General features: G+C 42.5%; 1 protein-coding gene across 1 annotated transcript in view; it reads right to left on the bottom strand.

Moving 5' to 3' along the window:
• The window catches only part of LOC138972850 (uncharacterized), a 28,826-nt gene extending 7,995 nt beyond the window's left edge, over positions 1-20,831 (bottom strand). Inside the window, exons 1-3 of the mRNA XM_070345526.1 lie at positions 20,651-20,831; positions 14,416-14,793; positions 3,351-3,464 (exon numbers count right to left, since the gene is read on the bottom strand). Coding sequence (XP_070201627.1) covers positions 3,351-3,464; positions 14,416-14,793; positions 20,651-20,705 — 547 coding nt within the window. The 5' untranslated portion in view covers positions 20,706-20,831. The remainder of the gene's footprint in view (positions 1-3,350; positions 3,465-14,415; positions 14,794-20,650) is intronic.
• Positions 20,832-26,432: the final 5,601 nt, after the last annotated feature.

Here is a 26,432-nt window from a genome sequence, read left to right as displayed (position 1 = left end):
AGAACATAACTGCTCCGATCTTCACGTGTCAGGCCACTGTTCGGAGGAATGGATATTTCCAGGGAGACTGCGAAAAACCTACCAAGCAGCCCAGACAAAAGTCCCTGAAGGTCTCCTGTCACAGCTGCACAAAACAAAAGCCTGGCAGAACTGATGCGTAGTTGAAGTGATGGTTAATCAACTGTAGTTTCAACATACTGCACCGTCAAACTGAAACCAATGTGACATAACAATCACTCAACCATACTTTTATAATGAACAGCAACTACTAACATTACACTGACACTACAAAAACAAAGGGAAACAACATGTGAAACTTGTCATTTTGAAAACTGTTCTGTTACACTTAAAGGGAGATAATGAGAATTCTACCAACTTGGAAAAAGAGCTTTGACCATTATCTTTATCTCTTACACACTTTAACACAAAAAGGGATAACAAAGCAAACCAAAAAACTTATTCTGAATCACAGGTGGGCATAATGTTGACTAAAACATGGTTGAAAAACAAAATAACTATGCAACGTTATCCTTTGGCACGAATGCGTTTCCATACACTACCAACATTTTAGATTAAAAAACAAAAACATGTACAAAATACCACTCTTACTGGAATTTGACACACTGAACACTGCAAAATGTGCGTACATCATGGCGAACACTAAAACACCACATGGTGAAAGGCTGTACCATAACACGTACAAAACAATAAACTCTTCCCTACTACAAGACTAATATACTTATTCCTGAACAGAAAATTGATAATGGACACAAACTGAACAATATTTACCCAATGATGGCCTCTGTGCGACATGTCTTTTGGCCGATACTGATGGAGCAAAAATGCGTTGTCCAACGCTTCAAAAATGGCAGACCGGAAGCGCCGGAACAGGAAGCGCATAACATTCTTGCAGTGACATTTTCCTACGTATTGTAAACAAACCTGTGAATCTATCTTACACACATTTGGTGTAAAATTAATGGCTAAATAAAACCTAAAAACGATCAAACTTGTAGAACTTTACAAAATCACAAGTCGCGTAAGGCGAAAATACAACATTTAGTCAAGTAGCTGTCGAACTCACAGAATGAAACTGAACGCAATGCAACGCAGCAAGACCGTATACTCGTAGCATCGTCAGTCCACCGCTCACGGCAAAGACAGTAAAATTGACAAGAAGAGCAGGGTAGTAGTTGCGCTGAGAAGGATAGCACGCTTTTCTGTACCTCTCTTTGTTTTAACTTTCTGAGCGTGTTTTTAATCCAAACATATCATATCTATATGTTTTTGGAATCAGGAACCGACAAGGAATAAGATGAAAGTGTTTTTAAATTGATTTCAAAAATTTTATTTTGATGATAATTTTTATATATTTAATTTTCAGAGCTTGTTTTTAATCCAAATATAACATATTTATATGTTTTTGGAATCAGCAAATGATGGAGAATAAGATGAACGTAAATTTGGATCGTTTTATAATTTTTTTTGTACAATTTTCAGATTTTTAATGACCAAAGTCATTAATTAATTTTTAGGCCACCAAGCTGAAATGCAATACCGAAGTCCGGGCTTCGTCGAAGACTACTTGACCAAAATTTCAACCAATTTGGTTGAAAAATTAGAGCGTGACAGTGCCGCCTCAACTTTTATGAAAAGCCGGATATGACGTCATCAAAGACATTTATCCAAAAAAAGAAAAAAACCATCCGGGGACATCATACCCAGGAACTCTCATGTCAAATTTCATAAAGATCAGTCGAGTAGTTTGATCTGAATCGCTCTACACACACGCACACACGCACGCACACGCACACACACACACACACACACACACACACACACATGCACCACGACCCTCGTTTCGATTCCCCCCTCTATGTTAAAACATTTAGTCAAAACTTGTCAAAAATTTAATGTAAAAAGGAGAAACTGGCTCTGAAGCAGATTTGGATTCACATGGTTTAAAAAGTGGATGTGGCATTGGATTTAGCGTGGCGCCTCTTACATCTCCCATGTCTAGAAGCCCCGCCTGCCCTTCTTTACGCCACCCCACAGGTTAATTTTCCCTACCTGGATCCTCGAGAAAGATTACTCTTACTAGCATGACCAACATGTGAATGATTGTGCCATAAACATTGTTTAACTGCCAAAATGAACTGAAGACATGATGTTTATTTTCTTTAAGTTCAATGTTCCAGGGTAGCAGGCTAATTGCCCCCTGGACAATTGCCCTCCCCCCCACCCCCCCCTGACAACTGCCTCCTGGACAACAGCCCCCCGACAACTGCCCCCTGGACAATTGCCCCTGCGACAATTGCCCCCCGACTACAAATTATTCAGCTATTGAATTTTAAAAGCATAACATTTACACTGATAAGTGTGTATGTGCGGGCGTATGTGAGTGTATTCGGACGTGCGTGAATGTGAATGCGTACGGTCGTGTGTGCGGGCGTTAGTATGTGCGTGTTGTACGCGTACTTATTTGGTTTAATCACAATTCAAGATCGAAATCCTGTATTTTCCGACTGAATACCTATTTGCGTGCATTCGTGTGTGTGTGTGTGTGTGTGTGTGTGTGTGTGTGTGTGTGTGTGTGTATGTGTGTTTGTGTTTGTGTGTGCGTGTGTGTGTGTGTGTTTGTGCTTGTGTGTGCGTGTGAAATCCAGGGAGCATCATACAGATAAACTGAGACCAAAACTACCTCCAATTGCCCCAAAATCCAAAAGAAAATCTTCGCTAACTCAAAATAAAAATCATGGAGGGTAATTGTCCTAGGGGGGAAATGATCACGGGGGGGGGGGGGGGGGGGGGAGGGAGGGAGGGAATTGTTTTTGGGGGCAGTTGTCCAGAGGGGGCAGCTGAGTTGTCGGGGGGGGGGGGGGGGCAATTAGCCTGGAACCTAGCCTAGACATTCCTTTGGACAATAAAGGATACTCATACCATGTAAACCACATTAGCAGGAATTCGGATTATGCAGACATTTCATGTGCGTATGTCTCAAACTTTGAGGTCATAAAGAGATTGAAATATCTTAAAGTTTTAAGTATGCAAATCAGCAAGTGACACAACTCATTTTCTAAATGATTCTTTCTGATATATTTTTCTGGTATGCGTCATTCTTTAATAATGAATAAAAAAAACATCATAATCATTTTTGGCACAATTGACTTAAGGCTCAGCTCAGCTAACACCCGGGTCTTGACTGCTATAGTTATAAATAAGCTTGCCTGTTCATAAGTAAAAATGCAGCTGGGAAATTGTATTCACAACGAACATCATGTTACATGCAAACGAACAGTCACAGGAAGTAATATACAAACTCACAAAGAAAGAGAGAGAAAGAGACTTACTTTCACAACTTGTTCCAGCGTAGTGGGTTCCGGTACAGTCACAAAAATCATCTTCGTTTTCGTTGATTCGACAAGTTCCACGTTCACACTGGCCATTCTTGAAACATTTACTGACTGAAAGAGACAAAACCGTGTACTTTCAGTGTTAACTTGACTTGAACAGACAAACAAAGGACAGACTCGAGGCTTCTAGTTCCGACATCTTTACTCTCGAAGACGACAAGGGAAACAACTCCTGATAGAAGAGGAGTTAGCTGCAGCGTAGCCTCCCATGTGTATATGCAAAACACAAGTCTAAAACCTGGATACGGAAATGGACCTCAGTCCATCAATATCCCCTTCACTTTCAACAAGTTACTTTGGTAACGAAACAAAATACAATGAAGAATAAAACAACTCGATCAGTATGCACTTGCTGAAAACCTACTGTACTTTTAACAACATAACAAGATTCAAACTTGTATATCACAATACGTAAACAAACGTCTGGCAAAACGCAATGCTCAAAGTAAAATTAGAAATGTTTGCATACTTATGCAAATTCACCTCACTATCCCCCTTTTTCATGGTCAATACAATATGTTGAATTTGCAAAGTAAATCATTAATATTTACTGATTGTGAGATAAAAACTAAAACGAACGGACCAACAAAAACCAAAACAAAACAAAAGGAAAAGAGAAGATTACATAATCATGAACAAAATTAAAAACTTCCATCTAACAGTTTTCTTCCTACACACAGATCACTCTGATTTGTCCCACAGTTTATGTCACTCCTTTGTTTTCAATTGTTCTCAATATCACTGTCTTGTGCACTTACAACACAGAATTGTTCTGTTTAGGTTGTGTCATAGTCAATCATCCAGGATGGTTTCTTGCAGGCTCGCTGAGGACGCACTGGTATGGTTGACACTTCTGCAGGAACGTCGACAGGTTTCAGATCCTGGGTAGGTTGTAGTGCTGTTTCTGTGTTGTCAGGGACAGCTACCACTTGGTGTCCTTCATCATTCTGTTGCACTTTAGGTATAGGCTCTGGCTTAATTTTCGTAGGGCGAATGTGTGCTCTGTTTCTTCTGTAAATTGCTCCATTTCGACCCTCAACAATGTAAGATCGATACGAATGCTCACGTTGCACTGTCCCTTTCTGCCATGTTTGTCCTTCACGATGCTTACAAGTAGTAGACTGGTTGTCCATTTGATAGCGGGGTCACGATGCTTGTAGTAGACTGGTTGTCCATTTGATAGCGGGGTCAAATCCTTGGCAGCTCTATCGTAGCTCTGCTTTACTGACTGACGCCTCATCTGTCGCTTCTGCCTCGCCTTCTGTGTCTGCGTCTTGCTTACTGGCTTGTTCTTAGCTGCCGGCAGTCTCGACCTTGTCAGCCGCCCAAACATCAATTGAGTAGGGCTCAGCTCCGTGTCCTGCTGTGGGGTGTTGCGCAGCTCCAAAAGCGCATCGTAGACGTTTGTATTGTTCTGAAGGCATTTCATCATCATGTGTTTGATCGTCTTCACTGCCGCTTCTGCTTTGCCGTTTGCTTTAGGGTATAGAGGCGACGACATTGTATGAGTAATGCCCCAACGACTGGCAAAGGACTGAAATTTTGCAGCAGTAAACTGGGGACCACCGTCAGATATCAGTTCAGCTGGAATACCGTAACGTGCAAACAAAACTCTCAGTTTCACGATCACATCACTCGCAGTGGTACCTTTCAGCTGATCCACTTCGATGAAAGAAGTGAAATAGTCCACTGTCACCAGATATTGACGTCCATCGAGATCAAAGAGGTCTATCCCGATCTTCATCCATGGTGCATTCCCGTCACTGTGCTGTGTCAGCGTCTCTTTTTGGTTCTCTGGCTTCATCTGCTGGCATGGTTCACAGTGATCTGCCACGTCTTTGATGTCTTTGGCCATGGCTAGCCAATACAGTAGTTCCCGGACCCGCCAAATGAGCTGCGTGTAATCTCCTCTTCATTTCTCCTCTCATGGCTCTGGGAATCAGGACTCTCTCTCCTTTCAGAAGAATACCACGCTGTTCTCCGAGGGTGTCACGGATGTCAAAATACAGTCTGATTGGCCCAGCAACATCTTCTTTCCTCTCAGGCCATCCGTTTCTGATGACATGCAACAGTGTCTGAAGATCTGGGTCATTCTGCGTCGCTTCTCTCACCTCTTCCCTTGTTCTGTCAGGCATGTCTATTAGCGAGTTGATGGCAAGAACTCGCACATCCGTCCCAGGGTCAGGAAGGTACGCCCTGCTCAGTGTATCAGCAATAAGTTGAAGGCAACGTAGTTGAAGGCAATGACGTATCGATGGAGTCTCATCATGAGAGCTTGTATCCTCCGCGAAGCTTGACTCAGCGGCTTTCTGAGGATGGCTGCTAGCGGTTTGTGGTCATTCTGGACACGAACTTTGCGACCGAAGGTATATTGGTCAAACCGCTCCAAGCCAAAAACTAGAGAGAGTGTCTCTTTTTCAATCTGGGCCCAGTTCTTCTCAGCCGGACTCAGAGCTCTTGAAGCGTACTCCAGGGGCCTGCCGTCTTGCAGAATTGCTGCCCCAAGGCCATCTTTACTGCTGTCGACTTGAATCACGAGTTCCTTTTCTGGATCAAAGAATGCCAGCACCGGTGTGTTTGTCATGTTCTTCTTCACAGTCTTGAACGCGTGGTCACATTCTTGCGTCCATGCCCACTGACAGTCGTTCTTTGTCAGTGCTCTTATTGGTCCCAGGTCACTGGCCAGGTCGGGCATGAATCGTGACAGGTACTGAACCATACCACACAGCCTCCGGACTCCATGCACGTCGGTTGGGGTGGCATGTTGATGATTGCAGATACCTTCGCTGGATCTGGTTGGATACTGTCACAAAGATGTGGGTATGAGATTTGGGTTATGTAGGCCGTCGTGTTTTTAACCTCCCTAAATGTTGAAGCTATGTGTATGTGACTGTAGCAGCGTTATCACGGATTTTGTGCGTTGCTCGTGAATCTGGCTTTAGCTTGAGATGAGCTGTGTTTACGAGCATGAGACATGTAGCTGGTCTGGGTTTAATATCGTCAGAGCGCTCAACATTTTCAACCAGTGAGGTTGTCAGCGTGTGTCAAATTTGTCTGGGACAAATTCACTCTTTCAAGAGACGGGTCTCTTAAGGTAAATGATTTACTATGTTGTATATTATTGAAGTTTGATTACATAGCTGAAATGTAAAGGTTAGTGTATACAGAGTGCACTAAAACCTAGTGAAGTTTTAAGAGAATTCTTGTTGTGATTGTATCACGGGTTTTTGTTGGGAATTTTTTTTGACATAAATGTTACGCATTTATGTTATGTTAAGACGGTGATGCTTTGTATGGCAGTGTTATTCATAGATTAAGTATTAGTTTGGATATTGAATGTGGACGGAATGTGAACGTAGAATGAACGAGAATGTATGAGTTGATACATGAATGTTTGGAAGAAGAGATGGTTTTAGAGAATGTTGTATTAATACTTGGTTAAATTCTTTAGGAGTTTCCATGAGGAGTTTCCATGGCGTGTACGAGGGACGGACCTTACACGGAAGAGCGCAGAGCGATGGTGGAGAGCAAGGGACCACATCGGCGCAGATGACTAGACGAAGGAGTCTTCACCGTTACCGGTCGTAGCTGACGACGGTTCTTTTCGCTAATGGCGGAAAGGGTTTCTCGGGGAGAAACGTGAAAGGTGTGTGTTGGCATCTATAATGAGAGTTTCTGGGAATTCATCATTTACGGGATTCAGCGACACAAGGATGTGTAACTGACGACATGCAGTGAGCCGTGATACGAACTCGTGAGTGTCTGTCAGCACCTTATCTTGACTATTGTGCGTTACTTTATCTTTGAGAAAGAATCTTTATACCATGTATTTACATGCATCGAGTGAATGATATAAGATTGTGTGAACTGTGTGTTCGAGACGTGGATTCATATTGTTGTATTGAAGTGAAGAAGTATGTTGTTTTGGTTGAGGAATTAATAAGTCTGTATCCTCCCAAATTCTGTGTTTGAAGTGTGTAGTGTGAAGAGTGAAGAGTCAGTGTAAATTAGATAGGGCAGAACACGAACACATATATAAGTAACTCCTTTATTTCACACCAAACCACTTCATGACAGATACCTGTTGACGAAATACGGTGACCCATGAACGTGATTTCGTCTTTCCGGAGGTCAGCCTTCTTGTCATTCAGCTTAATGTGTCTCTCACCACACCTCTTTTGCAGATCGTTAAGATTCTTGTCATGGTCCTTTCCAGCTTCATTCTTGTCGCCGCCACGACCCACGACGACGATGTCATCGGCTACGCAGACAACTCCATCGAGTCCATCGAAAGCCTCAGTGAGTCGCTTCTGAAAAATCTCGCTGCTCACCGAGAGGCCAAACGGCAGTCTGGACCATCGGTACCTGCCAAAAGGTGTGATCATGGTCGTCATCAGACTCGACGGCTCGTCCAGACGCACATGCCAAAATGCCTCCTTCACTTCAAGTCTTGTGAATACTTTTGCGATCTGCAGGCTGGGCAGGACATCAAGCGTTGGGAGTTTGAAGTGCTCTCTCATGAGCGCAGCGTTCAAGGGCTGGGGGTCAATGCAAATACGAACAGAGCCATCGCTGTCTTTACGAGTAACTGCCATTTGACTGACCCAGGCAGTAGGTTCCTCGACGCGCAGCAGTACCCCTCGTTCGACAAGCTTGTTTATTTGCTGGTAAACTTCTTCTTGCAATGCCAATGGAATTCGGCGGCATGGCAGGACTTTTGGTTTTGCTTGTGGGTCGACTCGCAGTGATGCTTCTGCCAGGTCACCTAACGTGTCTGCTGTAACACTGGCAATGAATGCACCACGGTTGACTGTTATCAGTCCCAGTTCCTGTAAGGTCGACACACCTAACAAACAGCTGACACTGTTCTCCACCACAGTGAAACGCACACTGGCTGAGACACCTGTCTTGGGATTCACAATGTCCAACACAGCCTCACCCAAAGGCTGCACAACAGTACCGTTCCACATTGTAAGACTGTGTTTCACTGGTGATACTTGCGTCTTGTTCACATATCTTGCACAAATAGTGTTCACATCTGCTGCGCTGTCCAGCTGGAAACGAACTTCACAGTCGTTGATACGCATCAAGGCTGTCACTCTCTGTTTGTTCTTTGATGTTACAGCAGCCAGATACTGCTGGTCTCTTTCTTCGTTCACAGTCTCTGTAGACCTGTTTGCTTCAATGGCGTTGACGCTGCGGCATTTTATACTGAAATGGTTTCGCCTTGAACACTTGCTGCAGACTTTTATCTCATGTGATCGACCACAACAATTGCAGTCCTGCACAAACGCTCAGCTATCTCTGTCACCCCCCCCCCCTCTTTTTCTCTGTGAGTCAGTGTTTAATTCGTTTGGAAGATTGTCGTTGTCCTTTGTCACTTTGTCTATGTGAAGAGGCTTCTGACATATCTTTTGTTTGCTTTGCTGTCAGTTCAAATACCCGACACATGTCAACAGCTTTCTGTAGATATAGCTGTCTTTCTCGAAGAAGTAGCTCTTGCACTTTGCCGGTGGCGGAGAACACAATCTTGTCCCTTATCATCCTGTCTCTCATTGCATCGAAATTGCACAATTTTGCCCTGGTGCGCAGATCTGTGAGGAACGCATCGGAAGGTGCTCTGTTAGAGACATTCCAAAATCGGTGGGTTTCAATGACCTCACTCGTTTGAGGGCTACAGAACTCATGTAGCTTGCCTAACACTTTGATGGGGTCCTCCTTGTCGTTAGTTTCATCAAATACAAAATGTTCAAACACTTCTTGAACCTGGGGACCAGCGCAGTGTAGAATAAATGCAGTATGTGTCTTTTTCGGCTTTTCCGACGCACCGGAAGCTCTCATGTAAAAATCCATCTGCCGCCGCCACGTGCGAAAGGATTCTTCCAGATTATCGTCGGACAGATCAAGAGAGGGGGGCTGTCGAAAAGGACTCACCGATTCGGCCATCTTCTCGTAGTTCGTGGGTTGCTCTTGTCTTTACACTTCAGGTGTTATTTACGCTGCCACCATGTTAACTTGACTTGAACAGACAAACAAAGGACAGACTCGAGGCTTCTAGTTCCGACATCTTTACTCTCGAACATGACAAGGGAAACAACTCCTGATAGAGGAGGAGCTAGCGGCAGCGTAGCCTCCCATGTGTATATGCAAAACACAAGTCTAAAACCTGGATACGGAAATGGACCTCAGCTCAGTCCATCAACAGTCAGTATAATTGTTTTTATTCTGAATCTTATCAATTAACCCAATCAATGTTTCTATGTTGTAGTTTTTACATTGAGTCAAGTTATGACCAAATGTTTTAACATAGACGGGGAATCGAGACAAGGGTCATGGTGTACGTGTGTGCCTGTGTGTGTGTATGGGTAGAGCGATTCTAAGGAAACTTGTGGGCCGATTTTAAGAAACTTCACTTGATATATCCTTGGTATGATAACCCCAGCTTATTGTTTTTTTCCGATAAATGTATTTGATGATGTCATATCCGGCTTTTTGTAAAAGTTGAAGTGGCACTGTCACACCCTCAGTTTTCGATCAAATAGATTGACATTTTGGTTACGTAATTTTCGACAAAGCCTAGACTTTGGTATTGCATTTCAGCGTGGTGGCTTAAAAATTAATAAATGAGTTTTGTCATAAACAATCTGAAAAGTGCAATTGACATTAAAGTGTTAGCAATCGATCAAAAAACCATTTCATCTTCTTCATGATTCAAAAAAACATATATATGTTATGTTTGGATTAAAACCAAGCTCAGAAAGTTAAAAAGAATAGAGATACAGAAAAGCGTGCTATCCTGCTCAGCGCAATAACTGTTATGACTCAACTCTAAACAACTCTTGTTTAGCCGAAATTAAAACATTTTTGTTACGTCATTAGTATAAGAGTCTACGAAATCTGCACCTTGGAGACGTGTTGAAATGACGTCATTACTTCGTCATTAGTATGAGAATCTACGTAACCTGCACTCGTTGCATTGTGGGAATGTAAACAGTCATTTGGGAGAAGTCAGCTGGACGGCAAATAGAACAGAACTAAAGCCGGTACCGTCGCTCCATTTGTGAGATTTTGTCGAACCCGCCGGGTTCTGAATAGGCTATAGGTGATATAACAAGATACAAGACAGTGCCAACAATCGAAGGAAGATGTGTGTGATCTTTTTGGTGAGCCGTAAAGCAAGTCGAAACATGAGATTATGTCGTAACCACCGTTGGAAAGCCGCCGGCATCCGCGCTGTCATTCCGAGGCCATGAGGTGTTATCCGCAGCCGCACAGACTCGTCTAGTCTTGTTCGGGAAGGAGCATCAAGAGGTAAGCTATTTCGTAAATGAAGTGTCCGTCAAGTAAGGAATGTTCTTTAGTCCTACTCAAACGGAGCATCAAGAAGGTAAGGTGTCGTTATAATATCGAGCGTCCATCAAGGAACAACTATTATACACACACACATCTATATCACATATATTTTGTTTTAGAATGTTTAATGAAGTTAATCATAAACGTACATGCTGCAAGTTGGTTCGGCATATTGTATGTTATTCAATAACCATGCTTGGTTTGTCTGCGAGCCGCCCGACATGAAGAAGGAGCAAGAAGTCAGAAGTAACCTTGATCATAGGATACGTTGTTAATAACAAGTATTACCTTTGATCCAGGGGTTCGAGCGTCTAGGATCTACTGGACTAAGGGTAAGCTGTTCCACCCAGCGAGGAGCAAGAGGAGCACATCTACTTCCTGTCATCATCACCAAGTGACATCATCACCAAGTGACATCATCACCAAGTGACATCATCACCAAGTGACATCTTCACCACGTTCGTCACTGCCGCTGTCATCGTGTGAATCAAGTCTTTCCATCAGGACATTCAGACTTTGTGACTAACCTGCTTATTCAAGATGAGTTCAGCTCGATATGAAGCCAGACTGTCAATGCAAGAATAATTAAATATGAACTCGTGTTCGTTAGATCTTAAATAGAAATGGTTTGTTAAAGAATCCGGAAATATTACCTAACCAATAAAATATTCATCAATCTAAATCGTCAGTGTTTACGAAGTGATTTAAAGCACGACTATTATAAAGTGTTGGATAGAACTTTTGGTGTGTTTCTAGATATTGTAATATATCTAAAACACAGGGTTAAAAAGAGGAACTGCAACAATCACTACCGCGCTATACTGGCTTGTCAATTTCCTTGCCTTTTCCACGAGCGGGTAACTGACGATGCTATACGGTCTTGGTGAAAAAAACTGCAGTGCGTTCAGTTTTATTCTGTGAGTTTGACAGCTTGGCCAAATGTAGTAATTTTGCCTTACGCGACTTGTTCTTCCTTACATGAGTTTTTTCTAGTGTTCATCGGGACTGTAGAGCAGGGCTGGGGTACGCGAAGCAAAACTGTGTGCCATCCTACGAGATAGGAACAAGCTGTGGGTTTTGATTGGTTGAATCCACACACAAACCTCAACTTTGACCAATCCAATCCCACAGCTGCGTACCATCCATTTGGGAGGCACCCAATTTCGTTTCGTGCATTTCAGCCCGGGTGACACATTTTGTGTTGTATATTATATCCCGTTCTTCGGAACTGGAGAAATCTAAACACGGAATGCATTATAAATAGGTTACACACTCCGAGTTCTGAATATCGTGCATATTTTCCCTAGGGTCGATTTTCAGGTATTACCGAGCCTCTGTCTGTTTTATGTATGGGGGAAAACGCGCACCACTGTCGAGTTGTTTTTATGCGGCAACGCATGTAGCCTAGTGGTCTCTGTATGTCCAAGATCCGACCTTCTTTGTCACCTTTTATTCTAACAGCATCACCAACTTTGAAAATGGCAATTTCCATGCTGGTCAACTTGAGCCGAAGATACTACATGTATAGCAAACAACAGATCCTGCAGCAGACGACAGATCTGTAGCAGACGACTGATGAGACAGCCTTGTTCTATTGAACCATATTTAGCAATCAATGCTCTAAAAGCGATAAACAAATAAACAAAACTATAAGCATACTGTTTTAGTGTAAGTTGTATTTTGTCGCTGAAGATTTGGAATCAGGATGCTCTTGGGATTGATCTAAGCGGTTGCCCATGAAGCGTACCTCGTAACGACAACTTTACTAGAGTTGTGCGCCTTGAATCACTGTGTGTCTCTGTCGCTCTCTCTCGTGCTCTCTGTCTCTCTCTCTCAGTCTCACCGCGTCGGACAACTCATAATCTTCACTCAGCTCTATTCACCCAAACAGATTATGTACATTCTCTGTTGTTTTCTTTATTTCTGCAATGATAATGTTTGTAGATCGTTAGCCAAACGTCAAATGTAATCTGAGATCAAAGACAATGACCAATGACAGGTGAGATCGAGACTCGGTTGTAATGGATAAACCATATGGTTGTGATGGATTATCCAGAATAATCCCCTCTACAGCTAACAGAGACAAAGAGGCAGGTCATGGGATAAATAAGCATAATAGTGATTGCACAGTCACGTGAATTTGACAATAGAATTTTCCCTTTCTAAATTGTCGTTCACTTCACATGCATTTCTTTCTTTCTTTATTTGGTGTTTAACGTCGTTTTCAACCACGAAGGTTATATCGCGACGAGGGAAAGGGGGAGATGGGATAGGGGAAAGGGGGGAGATGGGATAGAGCCACTTGTTAAGTGTTTCTTGTTCACAAAAGCACTAATCAAAAAATTGCTCCAGGGGCTTGCAACGTAGTACAATATATGACCTTACTGGGAGAATGCAAGTTTCCAGTACAAAGGACTAAACATTTCTTACATACTGCTTGACTAAAAACTTCACATGCATTGAAGACAACAATTAGGCCACAAAAAAATTGTCTGTTTCTGGTAACATGGCTAAAAAAAATAGGGTCGGTAGGTAGGGATTTTTTTTTTCTTTTTTTCCCCCCCAAATGTAGACCAATAAAACTAACTTTAAAAATCGCGCAAAGAGACTGGATTCACTATACATAGAGACAAGACACTCAACACATTTACAAATCGTCAGCGGACTTTCGTTTTCACACGTTTTCGTTGTTCATTTTCTCACCCTGTCCTTTACCAACAACAACAACAAAAAACAAAAAATTGAGTTTGGAAAAAAAAGGTTTAGGGTCGGCGCCGAAATTTAGGGTCGGTCGGGTGACCAGAAACAGACAATTTTTTTGGGGGGCCTTACCATATTTATTACAGCCAGGTTCAGGGCAATCTTCATGATGGGAAGTGTTCATTGTTGGTTGGAAAACGTTTACAGAACATACACGTCGGAACGTTTGACCTATAAACCAGAATCTGTGTGGATTGGTCATGCACAAGTTCGTGAACTTAAAACAGACCAACTATGAAAATATTTGGGCAATTAAAATTAACTGAAAAACAAATTCTTTCCTGTTGCACTTTAACATTCATTAATGGAAGGAATGACATCCTCAATGGAAAATGTTCTGATCCTACGTGTAATTGATTTCTGCTAGTCGCCAATTGTCTTAGTTTGGTTTTTGTACACCAGGTCCTTTGTACAAACCTAAAGGTATAACCCAGGAGGGTTAAAATCGGGTGAGTGTGGCTACATGTGTAGTACCACACACTGACAATGTCAATGCTCGTAATAGTGAGGCGGACCCTAAATTGAGAACAATATTTTTGAAACAGGAAAAACGGCAGACTCTTTGACCAACAAACTGGATACTGTAGGAACTGTTCATCCATAATATGAAACAAACATATATGAAGTAATTCGCTGAACAGTTCTTGAAATAATCCATTTTGCATGGGAGTCACCCTGTAAACAAAATTATGGAATACCCTGAATCAGCGGTAACGGGCAGGACTGATGGTCGACATAGCCGTGGTGGTCGTCAAGGCAGGTTTGTATGCTAGAATTGTTGAGCGAGAGACAGACAGACAGACAGACAGACAGACAGACAGGCAAGCCGTCTGAAACATACAGTAAAGTGACACATGTGTGACGACATCGACACATAAAATGAACTTACCAAATGTGATATTCGAACATTCTTTACTCGAATCGACCGTCGCCCGGTGGCCATCCAGCACAGCGCAGTCAAAGTCACAATAAAATAATCCTTGCTCCTGGTTCGGCAACATCATAAATTTGAAACTGTATTTGAAGCCTTGCCCACTTTCCTGAACACAGGGACAACGTAGGCTTACCACGTCCCTTTCACAGCGGGTCACACTACTGCTACAGATGACCCTCATGAGCCCATCTCTTGAAGCCCAGCGGCAAGTGACAGTTGTTGGTCCTATGTCGCAGACACTGAAGGTCGAATTCACTACTGTTAAGTGCAGAATAGATGAACCCTCTTTGAAAAACGTTGATGGGCATGAAATCTCCGAATTTTGAGATACACCTTTGAGAGAAGTAAAACAGCAATGAATCATGCAATCAACCAAATATACGAACACATGTGAAATGCTGGCATTGATATAGATTGATGATGGGTGATGGATGATAATGATGAATATTGATTTTGATTATGATGATAATGATCATGATGCTACTGCTATTGATGATGAGGGTAACCTTTGATAACTAGCACTCAGTGAAAAACGAGTGTGTCCATGAAAAGTTTCCAAAAATAACTCACGCAGAATACACCACTAAACAGTTCCGACGTTTACATGAAACAAAGAAGGAAAATCACGTGACCGCACAGACGCCACTCATTGGCTGCGTCATTTTTTCGAGTAAACAAATCGTCTGCCGTGCATGAGGTCAAAAAATGTGGCTCACTTTCTGTGTCAGTGTTTTTACATTCAGTCAAGTTTTGACTAAATGTTTTAACGTAGAGGGAGGAATCGAGACGAGGGTCGTGGTGTATGTGCGTGTGTGTGTGTGTGTCTGTCTGTGTGTGTGTGTAGAGCGATTCAGACTAAACTACTGGACCGATCTTTATGAAATTTGACATGAGAGTTCCTGGGTATGATATCCCCATACGTTTTTTTCATTTTTTTGATAAATGTCTTTGATGACGTCATATCCGGCTTTTCGTGAAAGTTGAGGCGGCACTGTCACGCCCTCATTTTTCAACCAAATTGGTTGAAATTTTGGTCAAGTAATGTTCGACAAAGCCCGGACTTCGGTATTGCATTTCAGCTTGGTGGCTTAAAAACTAATTAATGACTTTGGTCATTAAAAATCGGAAAATTGTAAAAAAAAATTTAAAAACGATCCAAATTTACATTCATCTTATTCTCCATTATTTGCTGATTCCAAAAACATATAAATATGTTATATTTGGATTAAAAACACGCTCTGAAAATTAAATATATAAAAATTAATATGAAAATTAAATTTTCGAAATCAATTTCAAAACACTTTCATCTTATTCCTTGTCGGTTCCTGATTCCAAAAACATATAGATATGATATGTTTGGATTAAAAACACGCTCAGAAAGTTAAAACAAAGAGAGGTACAGAAAAGCGTGCTATCCTTCTGAGCGCAACTGCTACCCCGCTCTTCTTGTCAATTTCACTGTCTTTGCCGTGAGCGGGTGACTGACGATGCTTCGAGTATGCGGTCTTGCTGCGTTGCATTGCGTTCAGTTTCATTCTGTGAGTTCGACAGCTACTTGACTAAATGTTGTATTTTCGCCTTACGCGACCTGTTTTTTTTTCGTTTCTTGTTTTTTACACCCCCGGTATAGGGGTGTGTATAGGTTTCACTCGATGTGTTTGTTTGTTTGGGTGTTTGTTTGGGTGTTTGTTTGTGTTCGCATATAGATCTCAAGAATGAACGGACCGATCGTCACCAAACTTGGTGAACAGGTTCTACACATTCCTGAGACGGTCCTTACAAAAATTGGGACCAGTCAAACACACGGTTAGGGAGTTATTGGTGGATTAAGATTAATACTGACATATTAATGGTCAATTGTTTGTTTGTCTGACTTCTGACTTCTGACTTCCGACTTCCGACGTCCGATTTTTGACTTTTGACTTCTGACTTCTGACTTTTGACTTTTGACTTTTGACTTTTGATTTCTGACTTTTGACTTTTGACTTCCGACGTCCGATTTTTGACTTTTGACTTCTGACTTCTGACTTTTGACTTTTGACTTTTGATTTCTGACTTTTGACTTTTGACTTCTGACTTCTGACTTTTGACTTTTGACTTCTGACTTTCTCTCTGTCTCTCTGTCTCTCTGTAAGGACGGCGGTGTTTTTCCTACCTCGGAGGAATTTCTTGTTTTGTTTTACTTCATGTTGTTAGAGCATGGCTGTGATTAAAAAGCAATAACAAAATTGCTTCGTACTGTAGAGCCATGCATTGTTAAATCTGATATGCATCTGTCTGTTTTCAACAGCTTGCATCCGCATCCAACACACAAGAAGAAACCAGCACAACGAGATTAAAGTGGATTCGACTCATCAGCCGTGTAGACACAACAGCAGACGGAAGGCACAAGCTTTTTTTTCACCTGCAAAAGATGCAAGGGTTTGTTCTCAACACTTTATTGATGGCACACCAACTGCAGAGAACTCTTTCCCAACGCAAAACTTGGGATACCCTGTTTCAACACAGAGTACGTTTAAAACAAATAACTTTCTTGTTATATGTTGTGTGTGTACGCAGTAAAGAAGATGGGAAGGTGTTGAATGTATTTGTTCACACATTCTGTTCCTTGTATCATTATGATGTGTCTGTGCCTTACAGCTTGAGTGATTTAATTGACTTTTCGTCTGTTCGTGTGTTCTGAAATCTAAACAAGAATGAATGTGGGAAGCCAAGCTAAGTTTCATGTGGGTGGTTTGTTTCCAGAGTGCGATGTGATCAACATTAGGAGAGCTCTCCATAGAAGCCAAAGGAACAAAAACAAGTGTACCGGGGAATTCACAGAGGGAGTTCTGTATTACACTGAAAATGACTACAGTGGGTCCAAATGACCACCTTTATAAGTTGAAGTTGGGGGCATTGAACCCAAACGGACAACATATGTGGGGAACCCTGCATGGAGATGTAATACTACCATAAATACTGACAGAATGAACCCTGTTTGGCAATGTTTCAGACAGCAAGAGTGCTGCTAGACATACCCCGACCAGAGCACCGGCTAGGCAGAAGAAAATGGGCAATGCGAGATCTGGAATTCCAGTTTGAGGCGTTCCAGGCCCAGGGATCATCAAGGGAGAGGAATGGTGCAGCTAGTTGATTGCCAGAAAAGTGTGACTCTGGTCCTGAACAAGACCCATTTGCAACAGAAACATTTCTGGGTGCTCTTGTTTTTGCTTATTTGTTGATAGTTTTTTTTATTTATAAGCAGATGCCAACTTAATGCCCATCCGTTATGCACTATCTTGTTGCAATGATTAAGCTGACTAAGGAGAACAATAGACTGAAGAGACAAGTGAGTGTGTTCAAACTACAGATTGCAAACATGGCTAAGAAAAAGAACGCAGACAGGAAAAATCCATGGTTATTCAGAAATCTGATTTCTCGCAGAACATATCATATTCCACTGGTATAGCCCCGACCAGTCTCTTCCAATTAATTCATGTTTTTAGTGTCACCTTTTGTAACAAGAAGATGGCAGGAAAAAGTCAATAATTCTAAAAAGACAAGAATGTTTAGCGATCAACCAATGAGTATTGACCCTAAACGTTATAGTATAGATGAGATGTTGTTTATGCAACAGAGAGGAGGATTAGACCTTGAGGATCTAGCCTATCGGTTTCGCTAATATAGGTAGAATAAAGTACATGTCACCAGAGTGGCCAAGAGCAACCTTAAACAATGTACTGGTTTGTTTTCATTTGTTTGAATGTTTCTCTCTTCTTCCTGCGCACAGTCTTCTCTCCATTTCATGTCCCCTGTGCATACCATAACATGTTCTGAGGAAAAATGTTTGTTTGGCTCACTTTTTGTGTGTGTCTTTATAAGATACAAGATACAAGAAATGTTATTGTCCTCATCAATACAAGGAAATTTGGCATGTGTGTGGCAAGACATAATACACTGATACATAGACATTTACAAAACACAACTGAAGTTCAATATCAGCACACCCTTCCGCACGTAGAAGTCTCTTTCTGGTTTTGACAAAGATGCAATCAGGGGCTTCCTCCTCCAAAATGGCTTGCAGCCTGTTGCACATGGTCAAAACACTGCTAAAAGGGAGAAAAAAGAAAATAATCAACATGAGAAAGAGAAAGGAGACAACAACTTTTACTAAAGCATCCTTTAGGACAATTTACCAAGTTGTACATAACAAATTGCTCACACATTTGAGTGCAACTTGCATGAAGAGCATTGCAAAATTAAGACAGTTGCAGGGATGGCCAGATCTCAAAATCTTAACTTGCCAGACAGGCGAGTCATTTCAAGAAAGTCCAGTCCACCAAAACGAATTGCTTGCCGGGTACAAACCACAGTTGCTATAACTGCATTGTTTATAACGTTTTGAAACTAGAGTATACAACCAGAAGTGTTGCATTTGATGAGAATTTTCACTAGCCAACCAGGCGAATTGCCAAGCGGTTTTAACTAGCACGGCGGATTTTTTGTACTCGCCCCTGGCCATTAGTCAGATGATTTGACCATCCCTGAATTGAGAAAGTCTGTTCAATCATTGCTGATTGACTATCACTATCAGTATCATTGCAGTTTTTTTAAAATTATTTGTATATAACATATATTGCTGACAGCGACAGGCATAATTTTAGTGTGTATTAATACTAGTATGCTGGTTTTTCAGATTTTGACACATTCCCTGTTCACTGAAACCAAAATGTTGTTAGGCCGCACAAACCTTCTTGCAATTCAACTTGAACCATTCTCTTTTTCAAAACTAAGGTGCAAATATGATTTATTTAAAAAAAAAGTAGAGAGGTCTCCTACCTGTAAGCCTTTCCTCTTTAAAACTCGTTGACGAGGCGATGCATGAGGTTGGGCTCACACTCACAGGCAGCTGTCTGCTTATGGTATTCACTGATGGTGATGAAGACGCTTGGCCACAGGAATCGCCCATCTTGCTGCCTTTAAATCCAGTTGTGATGATGAATGGATCAGGATAAAGCACCCCTTTCACATACAACTTCTGCTTGTACTCCCGAAGAAGCACCCTCTCTGCATTTTCTGCTTCACGGTCGACAGGAATCCCATCTCCCAAGTTCCAAAGCAGGAAAAGCTCTAAAACAAAAAGACCTTGAGATCAAATCACCTTTTTTCGCACCTGTGGAAGGCATTCTTTTTTTTCCCCTCATCACCATTCTGTATGTAAACTTACAAAATACTCACTTACTCAGCCTGAGGTAAGCTTAGCAGCTATTTAACAAACTGGCAGTGGCAACTTAGTATGCATGTTTGTTGTTTCTTATCTTACACACACGTCAGATTGAAAATGGAAAACTTTAGCATACACTATCGCAACATGTATGCATCACGAATCGGAATATAGTTATGCTTCATAGTAAGTTAGATTCCGTGGACAGATCAACGGCACTTATTCAAGTGTTTGACTGTAATCAACTGAAAAGTTAAGCGTATCTGAAGAGAGAGCACTTACTAAGTTACTGTAGTGTTAGTGTTAGTGTTACAGGGCGGAAAACCGGTCTTGGGAATAAACAACACATCGCATCATTGCAAAGAGCATAGATATGTCGCTGTAAATAACGAAAGAAATAAAACTTACATAGCGACAAGTTCCTCGTGTGCACCTTCCACACTCTTTTTCCGTACACACGACAAGGTTTTCGATGCTTCAGTGCTCCACAGTCGCACCTTCTGGATGGAAATCTCGCTCAAATCGCACATGTTTCAAGTTGCTGAGAAACTAGAACGACGCGTTGTTTACTCGAAAAAATGCTACGCATGCGCACTGTCGCAATGGCCGCGGAACTGTTAAGTGGTGTGATAAAACAAGGTGTACGATAAGTACACCGAATTACGATGCTTACGCAGCGGGATCCCACCTCCCCACCCCCCCCCCCCCCACCCCCGACTTAGCGAAACGTAAAGGTATGGATTATCGGGATAATATAATTCGCGTGGCGGTTGTGAAAATGTACTCTACCACGCTAAAAGAGGAGGCAACTGCCGCATGACACACATCAAACGCAAGCCAGCACACATATCGTTATCAGACTTTCAGTGTGCCTCACATGATTGACAGAAAACGGTATTTTGACCCCAATCTATGTGAGTTATGTGAGATACACAAGGCTGGCTGACGTTCTGCCTATAGCCGCTCTCGCTACAGTGAACTCACCTGCACTGGCCGTGACAAAAACAAGGACAGCACATATCACTGCTTCTTTCTCCATCGATCCAGTTTTGCTCACGCGTCCTCTTCAGTATGATATTTGGTCTTTCGTCTGGCAAGCTTGGTAAGAGATTGTCACTCCGTGTTCAGTTTGGTTATAAACAGGACACGAAACAAAATAATTATACGGGCGGGCTGCACAAACAAACGCCATGGATTGTTTGACGTGACGTCACACATCTCAATCGCGATGACATCATTTTAATAATGGAACAGAACATCAAAGTCTCGGTTCACACGAGCCTGCTTTTTTTTAAGTCTCGGTCAACAGATATCAATCGTTTGACGTTGCTCAGATTTGGATAGATCTGTATGGGAACAGTTGCAAAGTGAGTGGCGTTCTGTAATGCAGGGGCGGACGAGGGGGGGGGGGGGGGGGAGGGGGGTGCACAGGAAGCAGGTGCACCCCCCCCCCTCCAGCAAAAAAAAAAATAAATGGAAAGCTGATTCTATGACCATTTATAAGTTCATATGACACCAGATGGCACCATTTTGCTTCTTTGGGCCAAAACATTTTCCGGGGGGGGGGGGGGGGGGGGGGCATGCCCCCGGACCCCCCTAGCAAATTCGGGCGCTTCGCGCCCATCACATTCACTATCGATTCAAAGTGCACCCCCCCCCCCCCCCTTACAAAGCAACTGATCCGCCCCTGTAATGGAATTGGTTTCGCGAAGTGATTGGTTGACTGTTTGCTTGCTTGCTTGAATGGTCACGGTTCTGTTGTTTAAGCCTGTCCTAAAGGCGAAGTGCGCTACTGAAGTTTAGAGTGATGGGACTTGCACAGCCATTTTGAGTTGTTAGCAGTTTTGCACCTTTCAATCTGTCTACTTTCATGACATGCATATGATTACACTATACAAATTCATCAAAGTCTCTAAAAATATATTGCATTGCACCAACCCGGCGAATTGTTCTGTCTTTTCATTCACTCTTCCGATAAAAATTACGATTTTCAATCCTTGACAACAGACATTGCTGCTCGCCCAACGCGGGAACGTCGTATACCGTTTGAACAGGAATTCTCTCCCCTGTGTCACTCGGCGGTTTTTTTTCGGTTAAATATGGATTCTCCTGGGGAAACCCCCCTATTTTTCAAACAAGCAAAGCACAGACACTTTCCATATAAGGGGGTATGACGTAAATACCTGGCCACGATTGGTCAGATAGGCTCGCGTGGCTTTTTGCGTTTCAAAAGTCGTCTGCTCACCACGTTTAGTTTTCGACTGAGTTTGCTTAGAAAAATGGCTCGTGTGAAAAGATCAACGCTCCGAAAAAACACACAATAAAGGCAAGCGTACGAGAAGACAACAACTGAACAGTTACAGAGACAAGAGAACAACTAAAACACAATCGGTGACAAAGCGCACAACATTTGGATCGACCGCTGTGGCATGCAGATCAAATTCTGCGTCATGACTGAGAGTGTGTTCTTGGCGGTTTGACGCGAACACAATTCAAGACGAACACATACACAACCGCCACTGCGTCAAAAGCGACAGGTCCAGAGGCTTCCCAAACAAGGAGATGTCTTGTTGATTTGGAAACCTTTGATGGTATTGACTTGGAAACAAACTTTGTTGTCCGCAATGTAAACAGCCAACGCTGTCACCATGCCCAGACTCAAAACAGGGACACGGCCTTGCAGTGTACGCGCATGTCTCTTGTTCAACGTGTGAGGAAGTTGTTCCAGGTACTGCTGGATACCTTGCGGTCAAACGGATTATGGTCTCAACAGGCAAGCCGTTTATTCGTCCTTGGTATGTGGGCTAGGTGCTCAACAATTTAACACATTTTGTGAAAGTTTAGATTTGGTAGGCATGCATCACAAAACCTTCCAGAAGAAAGCTGATAAACTCTATCAACGACGTGATGTACTGGAGGAGACAGTATTCAATGAGGCTGTCCGTCAGGTCAGACAGATACACGCAACGCTTAATGGAATGACAGTGTCTGATGATGATGTTCTTGACATCAGTGAAAGCTACGACGGATCATGGCTGACCAGCGGGCACTCGTCCCACATTAAAATAGGGTGTGGTGTGGACGTGCTGACTGGAATTTGCTTAGACGCTCATGTCCCCGAGTACGCAGTACTAGGGTCCTGCAGACTTTAATTGTGTGTCTGTTCGTCTCGACTTAACAGCTTATTGCTGGGAAACTACTGGGCGCAGTTCGTTCAAATGTTGATACACTAACTTGATAATAGGTCCGATTGATCGTATTAAAACTTCATAATGTTACCTGGGACCTAAATGCCAAATAAATCACAAACACCACTCTTAACGGTGGGAGTTTTTGCGGTGGGAGGCTGGTCGCTTTGCGAACAGCCTGAACTAAAGGGCAGACTTGGGCGGCGAACACGTCACGCAGTGACGAGAAAAGCATGATTTCAGTGCAAGCCAGACAACGCGTGGGGAAATGGTCTCGGCAAAGAAATTACAATGCAGGGTTTGGTCTCGGTGAAAGAGAGACAGAGAGCACGAGAGAGTCTATGGCCAAAGTGATCCGGGTTCGATTCATTTTGTGCACATGTGTTAGTGTTACTGTTTGTGTGTGTGTGTGTGTGTGTGTGTGTGTGTGTGTGTTTGTTTGTGTGTGTGTGTGCATGAGTCTGTACTCGTGTGTGTGTGTGTGTGTGTGTGTGTGTGTGTGTGTGTGTGTGTGTGTAAGAAAGAAAGAGAGAGAGGGAGGGAGTGAGGGAGAGAGAGAGTGTGTGTGTGTGTGTGTGTGTGTGTGTGTGTGTGTGTGTGTGTGTGTGTGTGTGTGCGTGTTCGTCAACCGACATATGTGGGTACCAGCCGCTGAGGTGGTTTTAAGAAAACCCGCCTGGTTCAGTGGTTGAGGGCACACACGTACCTAAAGTGTGGATGGTTACCTAAGAGGCGGCACTGGGTGTAGTGCCTTTCTAGTGCACTTGCACTACAACAGCACTGGGTGCAGTACTCGCTCCGGCATCGAAGAATTTTGCACTAAAAAATGCACAAAATTTGACCTATTTCGTCGCCTATAGAGGACGGAAAGAATGTCATTTTGAACATTGTTATGACATTCTTTCCGTCAAAAAAGTCAATTTAACGGTGTTAAATGAAGCGACCATCCACACAATTAGGTTGTCATCCAGAGTTTAGGTTGCCATCCACGTGTGGATGGTTGCCTTATGGTGATTTAGGCAACCAAACCTGTGGAAACGGGGGTACACACACACACACACACACACACACACACACACACACACACACACACACACAAAAGACATTAATTTAACAGTGACTCATACTAATAATGCATAATATTAATGATAATATTATTTTAAAATGTGTTTTCTTTTTCTTTTAATAATGCATACATCATTACATGTGGATTTGCACTACTTATTAATACCCAAACACACACACAACTTAATGACAAAAAAGTGTATGTTTTTTTCCGTTTGTATATGAGTTGTTCTTTGCTACTGGTCACAAGTGGGGGTCAGCTCACACGGACGCATTTTTTCAATACAGTCTAGGGGAGAAACTGGTCACAAAGCACCCAGTACATGCCAGAGAGATAGGAGAATCGGCACAATCAAAGAAAATACCAAAATCATTCAATAGATATGGAAATATTAAGATTTACTGTGAAAATGCTAGCAAGAATGGCGTCCAAAAATGGGAACGCACACTTGGTGCGTCTTTGAAGACTTACCTCCCGTTCTGTGTTGTTGATAATAGTCGTGTTTGTGCTGTTTTTGTTGAAATAGTATCTAATAAAACTGATGCAGTTCTTGAAATGTTGCAAATTATTGTTGTCTTTGTGAAATGCGAGAGTGTTCTGAGGCGTAATCTGCATACGGCTGATGTCCCACATAGGGTACCCCACTTCGATCAGCGTATCACTCCAAATGAGCTTCATAGCAGAAAAGCAGATACACTACCAAAACACTGCATAACAGATCTACAAGTCTAAGCCAGAATCATTGAAATTTACTTTCTGTATAAAATATTGCAATCAAATTTGTTCACGCCGTCACACAAATAACGCAGGTTACCCTCGCCTTCGATTCAAAGTAACTCCAATCTGACTGAATTACCATCGAAACGCAGATGACGAACTGATTCACCACACATTTGTGGTATTTTACACACAAATTTCAACTGTGTTGTTTCGCGATAAACAGCCATAAACAAACAAATGTGGCGCCGTCACGTCGCCTCGGAAGGAATAACGCAGGTGACCGAGACTTGTTTCCGATACCTGTCTGATTAAAATCATCGTTTTTTTCACGAATGACGGCTCTTTGGCAGATCTGGTGAGTTGGAAACTGTCTATGAATGTTTCATTTAATGTCAAATGCGTACATTCTTGTTGATATTGTTACCTTTGGGCTCATAAATTAAGTCAATCGTCGTGTTGTCCGAAAGTGACTTTTGTCAGCATAGAACTTACTGTGCTTTAAACAAATGACTGAGAAGAATCTTCCGATGACACTAGTTCATTTCACTACGCGACTACAGATCTGCAAGGAAACTTATGGCAGGGGAAATAAGCTTAACTGAAGACGAATAAGCGGAGTAACTGTTCTTCAACGGATTGCTCTCACTGATCTAAATATTTAGATCTTGTCGTCTGCTAGTCTGCTAGTAAGTAGTCTTCGGTCGTGTGAAAGTCACATCTATTTCGACTGTGTGGATCGATCCGTGTAGTGAAATGTTGATCTTTGATGATTTGGCAACATAACTTCGCTAAATGTGCTTCGAGTGTATCTCCCCGTTAACCGCATTTGAAAACGTCTTTTAACAAGACCATGTTTCAGTCGACAGCCCAGACGGGGAGGATCCTCGATAACTCACAGGGTATATAATGTTTTCCGCCGTTTTTTGAAGAATCCTTTCAAATTTGCTATTCCAAAAGTACCCTATGACACGACTCGAGTGGCAAAGAACATTCTCTGCAAGTCCTGTCTCAGTCCGTGCAGCCGTTTCGGGTCCTATCGTCATCATACAAACATACACACAGACACACAAGAACCAGCTTTAAAAGTTAGGTTATGTAGGAACCATGTGAACCAGTGATTTTTTCTTATGTACAACAGATACTACAGTATTTCTGCTTTATGAAAAGCAATATTTCAAAAACAAAACTAGAGATTTGAATTTTGACCACCTTTCTGTCACCAGTACTGAAGAACAACTCATGGCCATGTTGGGTTTGATGCGTGCATGCCTGGTTTTCTCCTGTAGATGGGTGTCGGCACAGAAGGTCTGCCCGCTGTCCTCAGCCAGCATGCTCCGTCTTCATGGCAGCTCACATTTTTTATCGAGGTTCTCTCCTCTAGATCCGCCGTGTTTCGCCTAGGGGCTTGCGCTGCCTAGTTGATAGGGTCACCTCGTAGAGGATGTGGTCATAGACCACGCACGGTCGGTCTTGGGATAGGAAAACGTTATGCTAGTCCGGAGGGATTACGCCACAATGGCCACCTCGACTAGGGAGGTCCAAGGGGGAGCACCGGAAGGGCTACCCCTCTACCCGCACCTCCAACACAATCCCTTCCCCTGGTAGCTTCATCCCCAAATAATTGAAAATAAAAGCAGCCACGAAAAAGCAACAGAAATCAAAGTATTCTCACCCTGTCACACACTAAACCTCACTGAAGGTTATCCCATATATACATATCGGCCCCTATCACACAATTTACATGTCAAGTTTACTATTTCTTTCTTTCTTTATTTATTTGGTGTTTAACGTC

Source organism: Littorina saxatilis, linkage group LG8 (genome assembly GCF_037325665.1).
Source record: "Littorina saxatilis isolate snail1 linkage group LG8, US_GU_Lsax_2.0, whole genome shotgun sequence".
Lineage (NCBI taxonomy): Eukaryota > Metazoa > Mollusca > Gastropoda > Littorinimorpha > Littorinidae > Littorina > Littorina saxatilis.
Note: the sequence above shows the minus strand (reverse complement) of the source record. Positions and strands in the feature narration are given on the sequence as shown.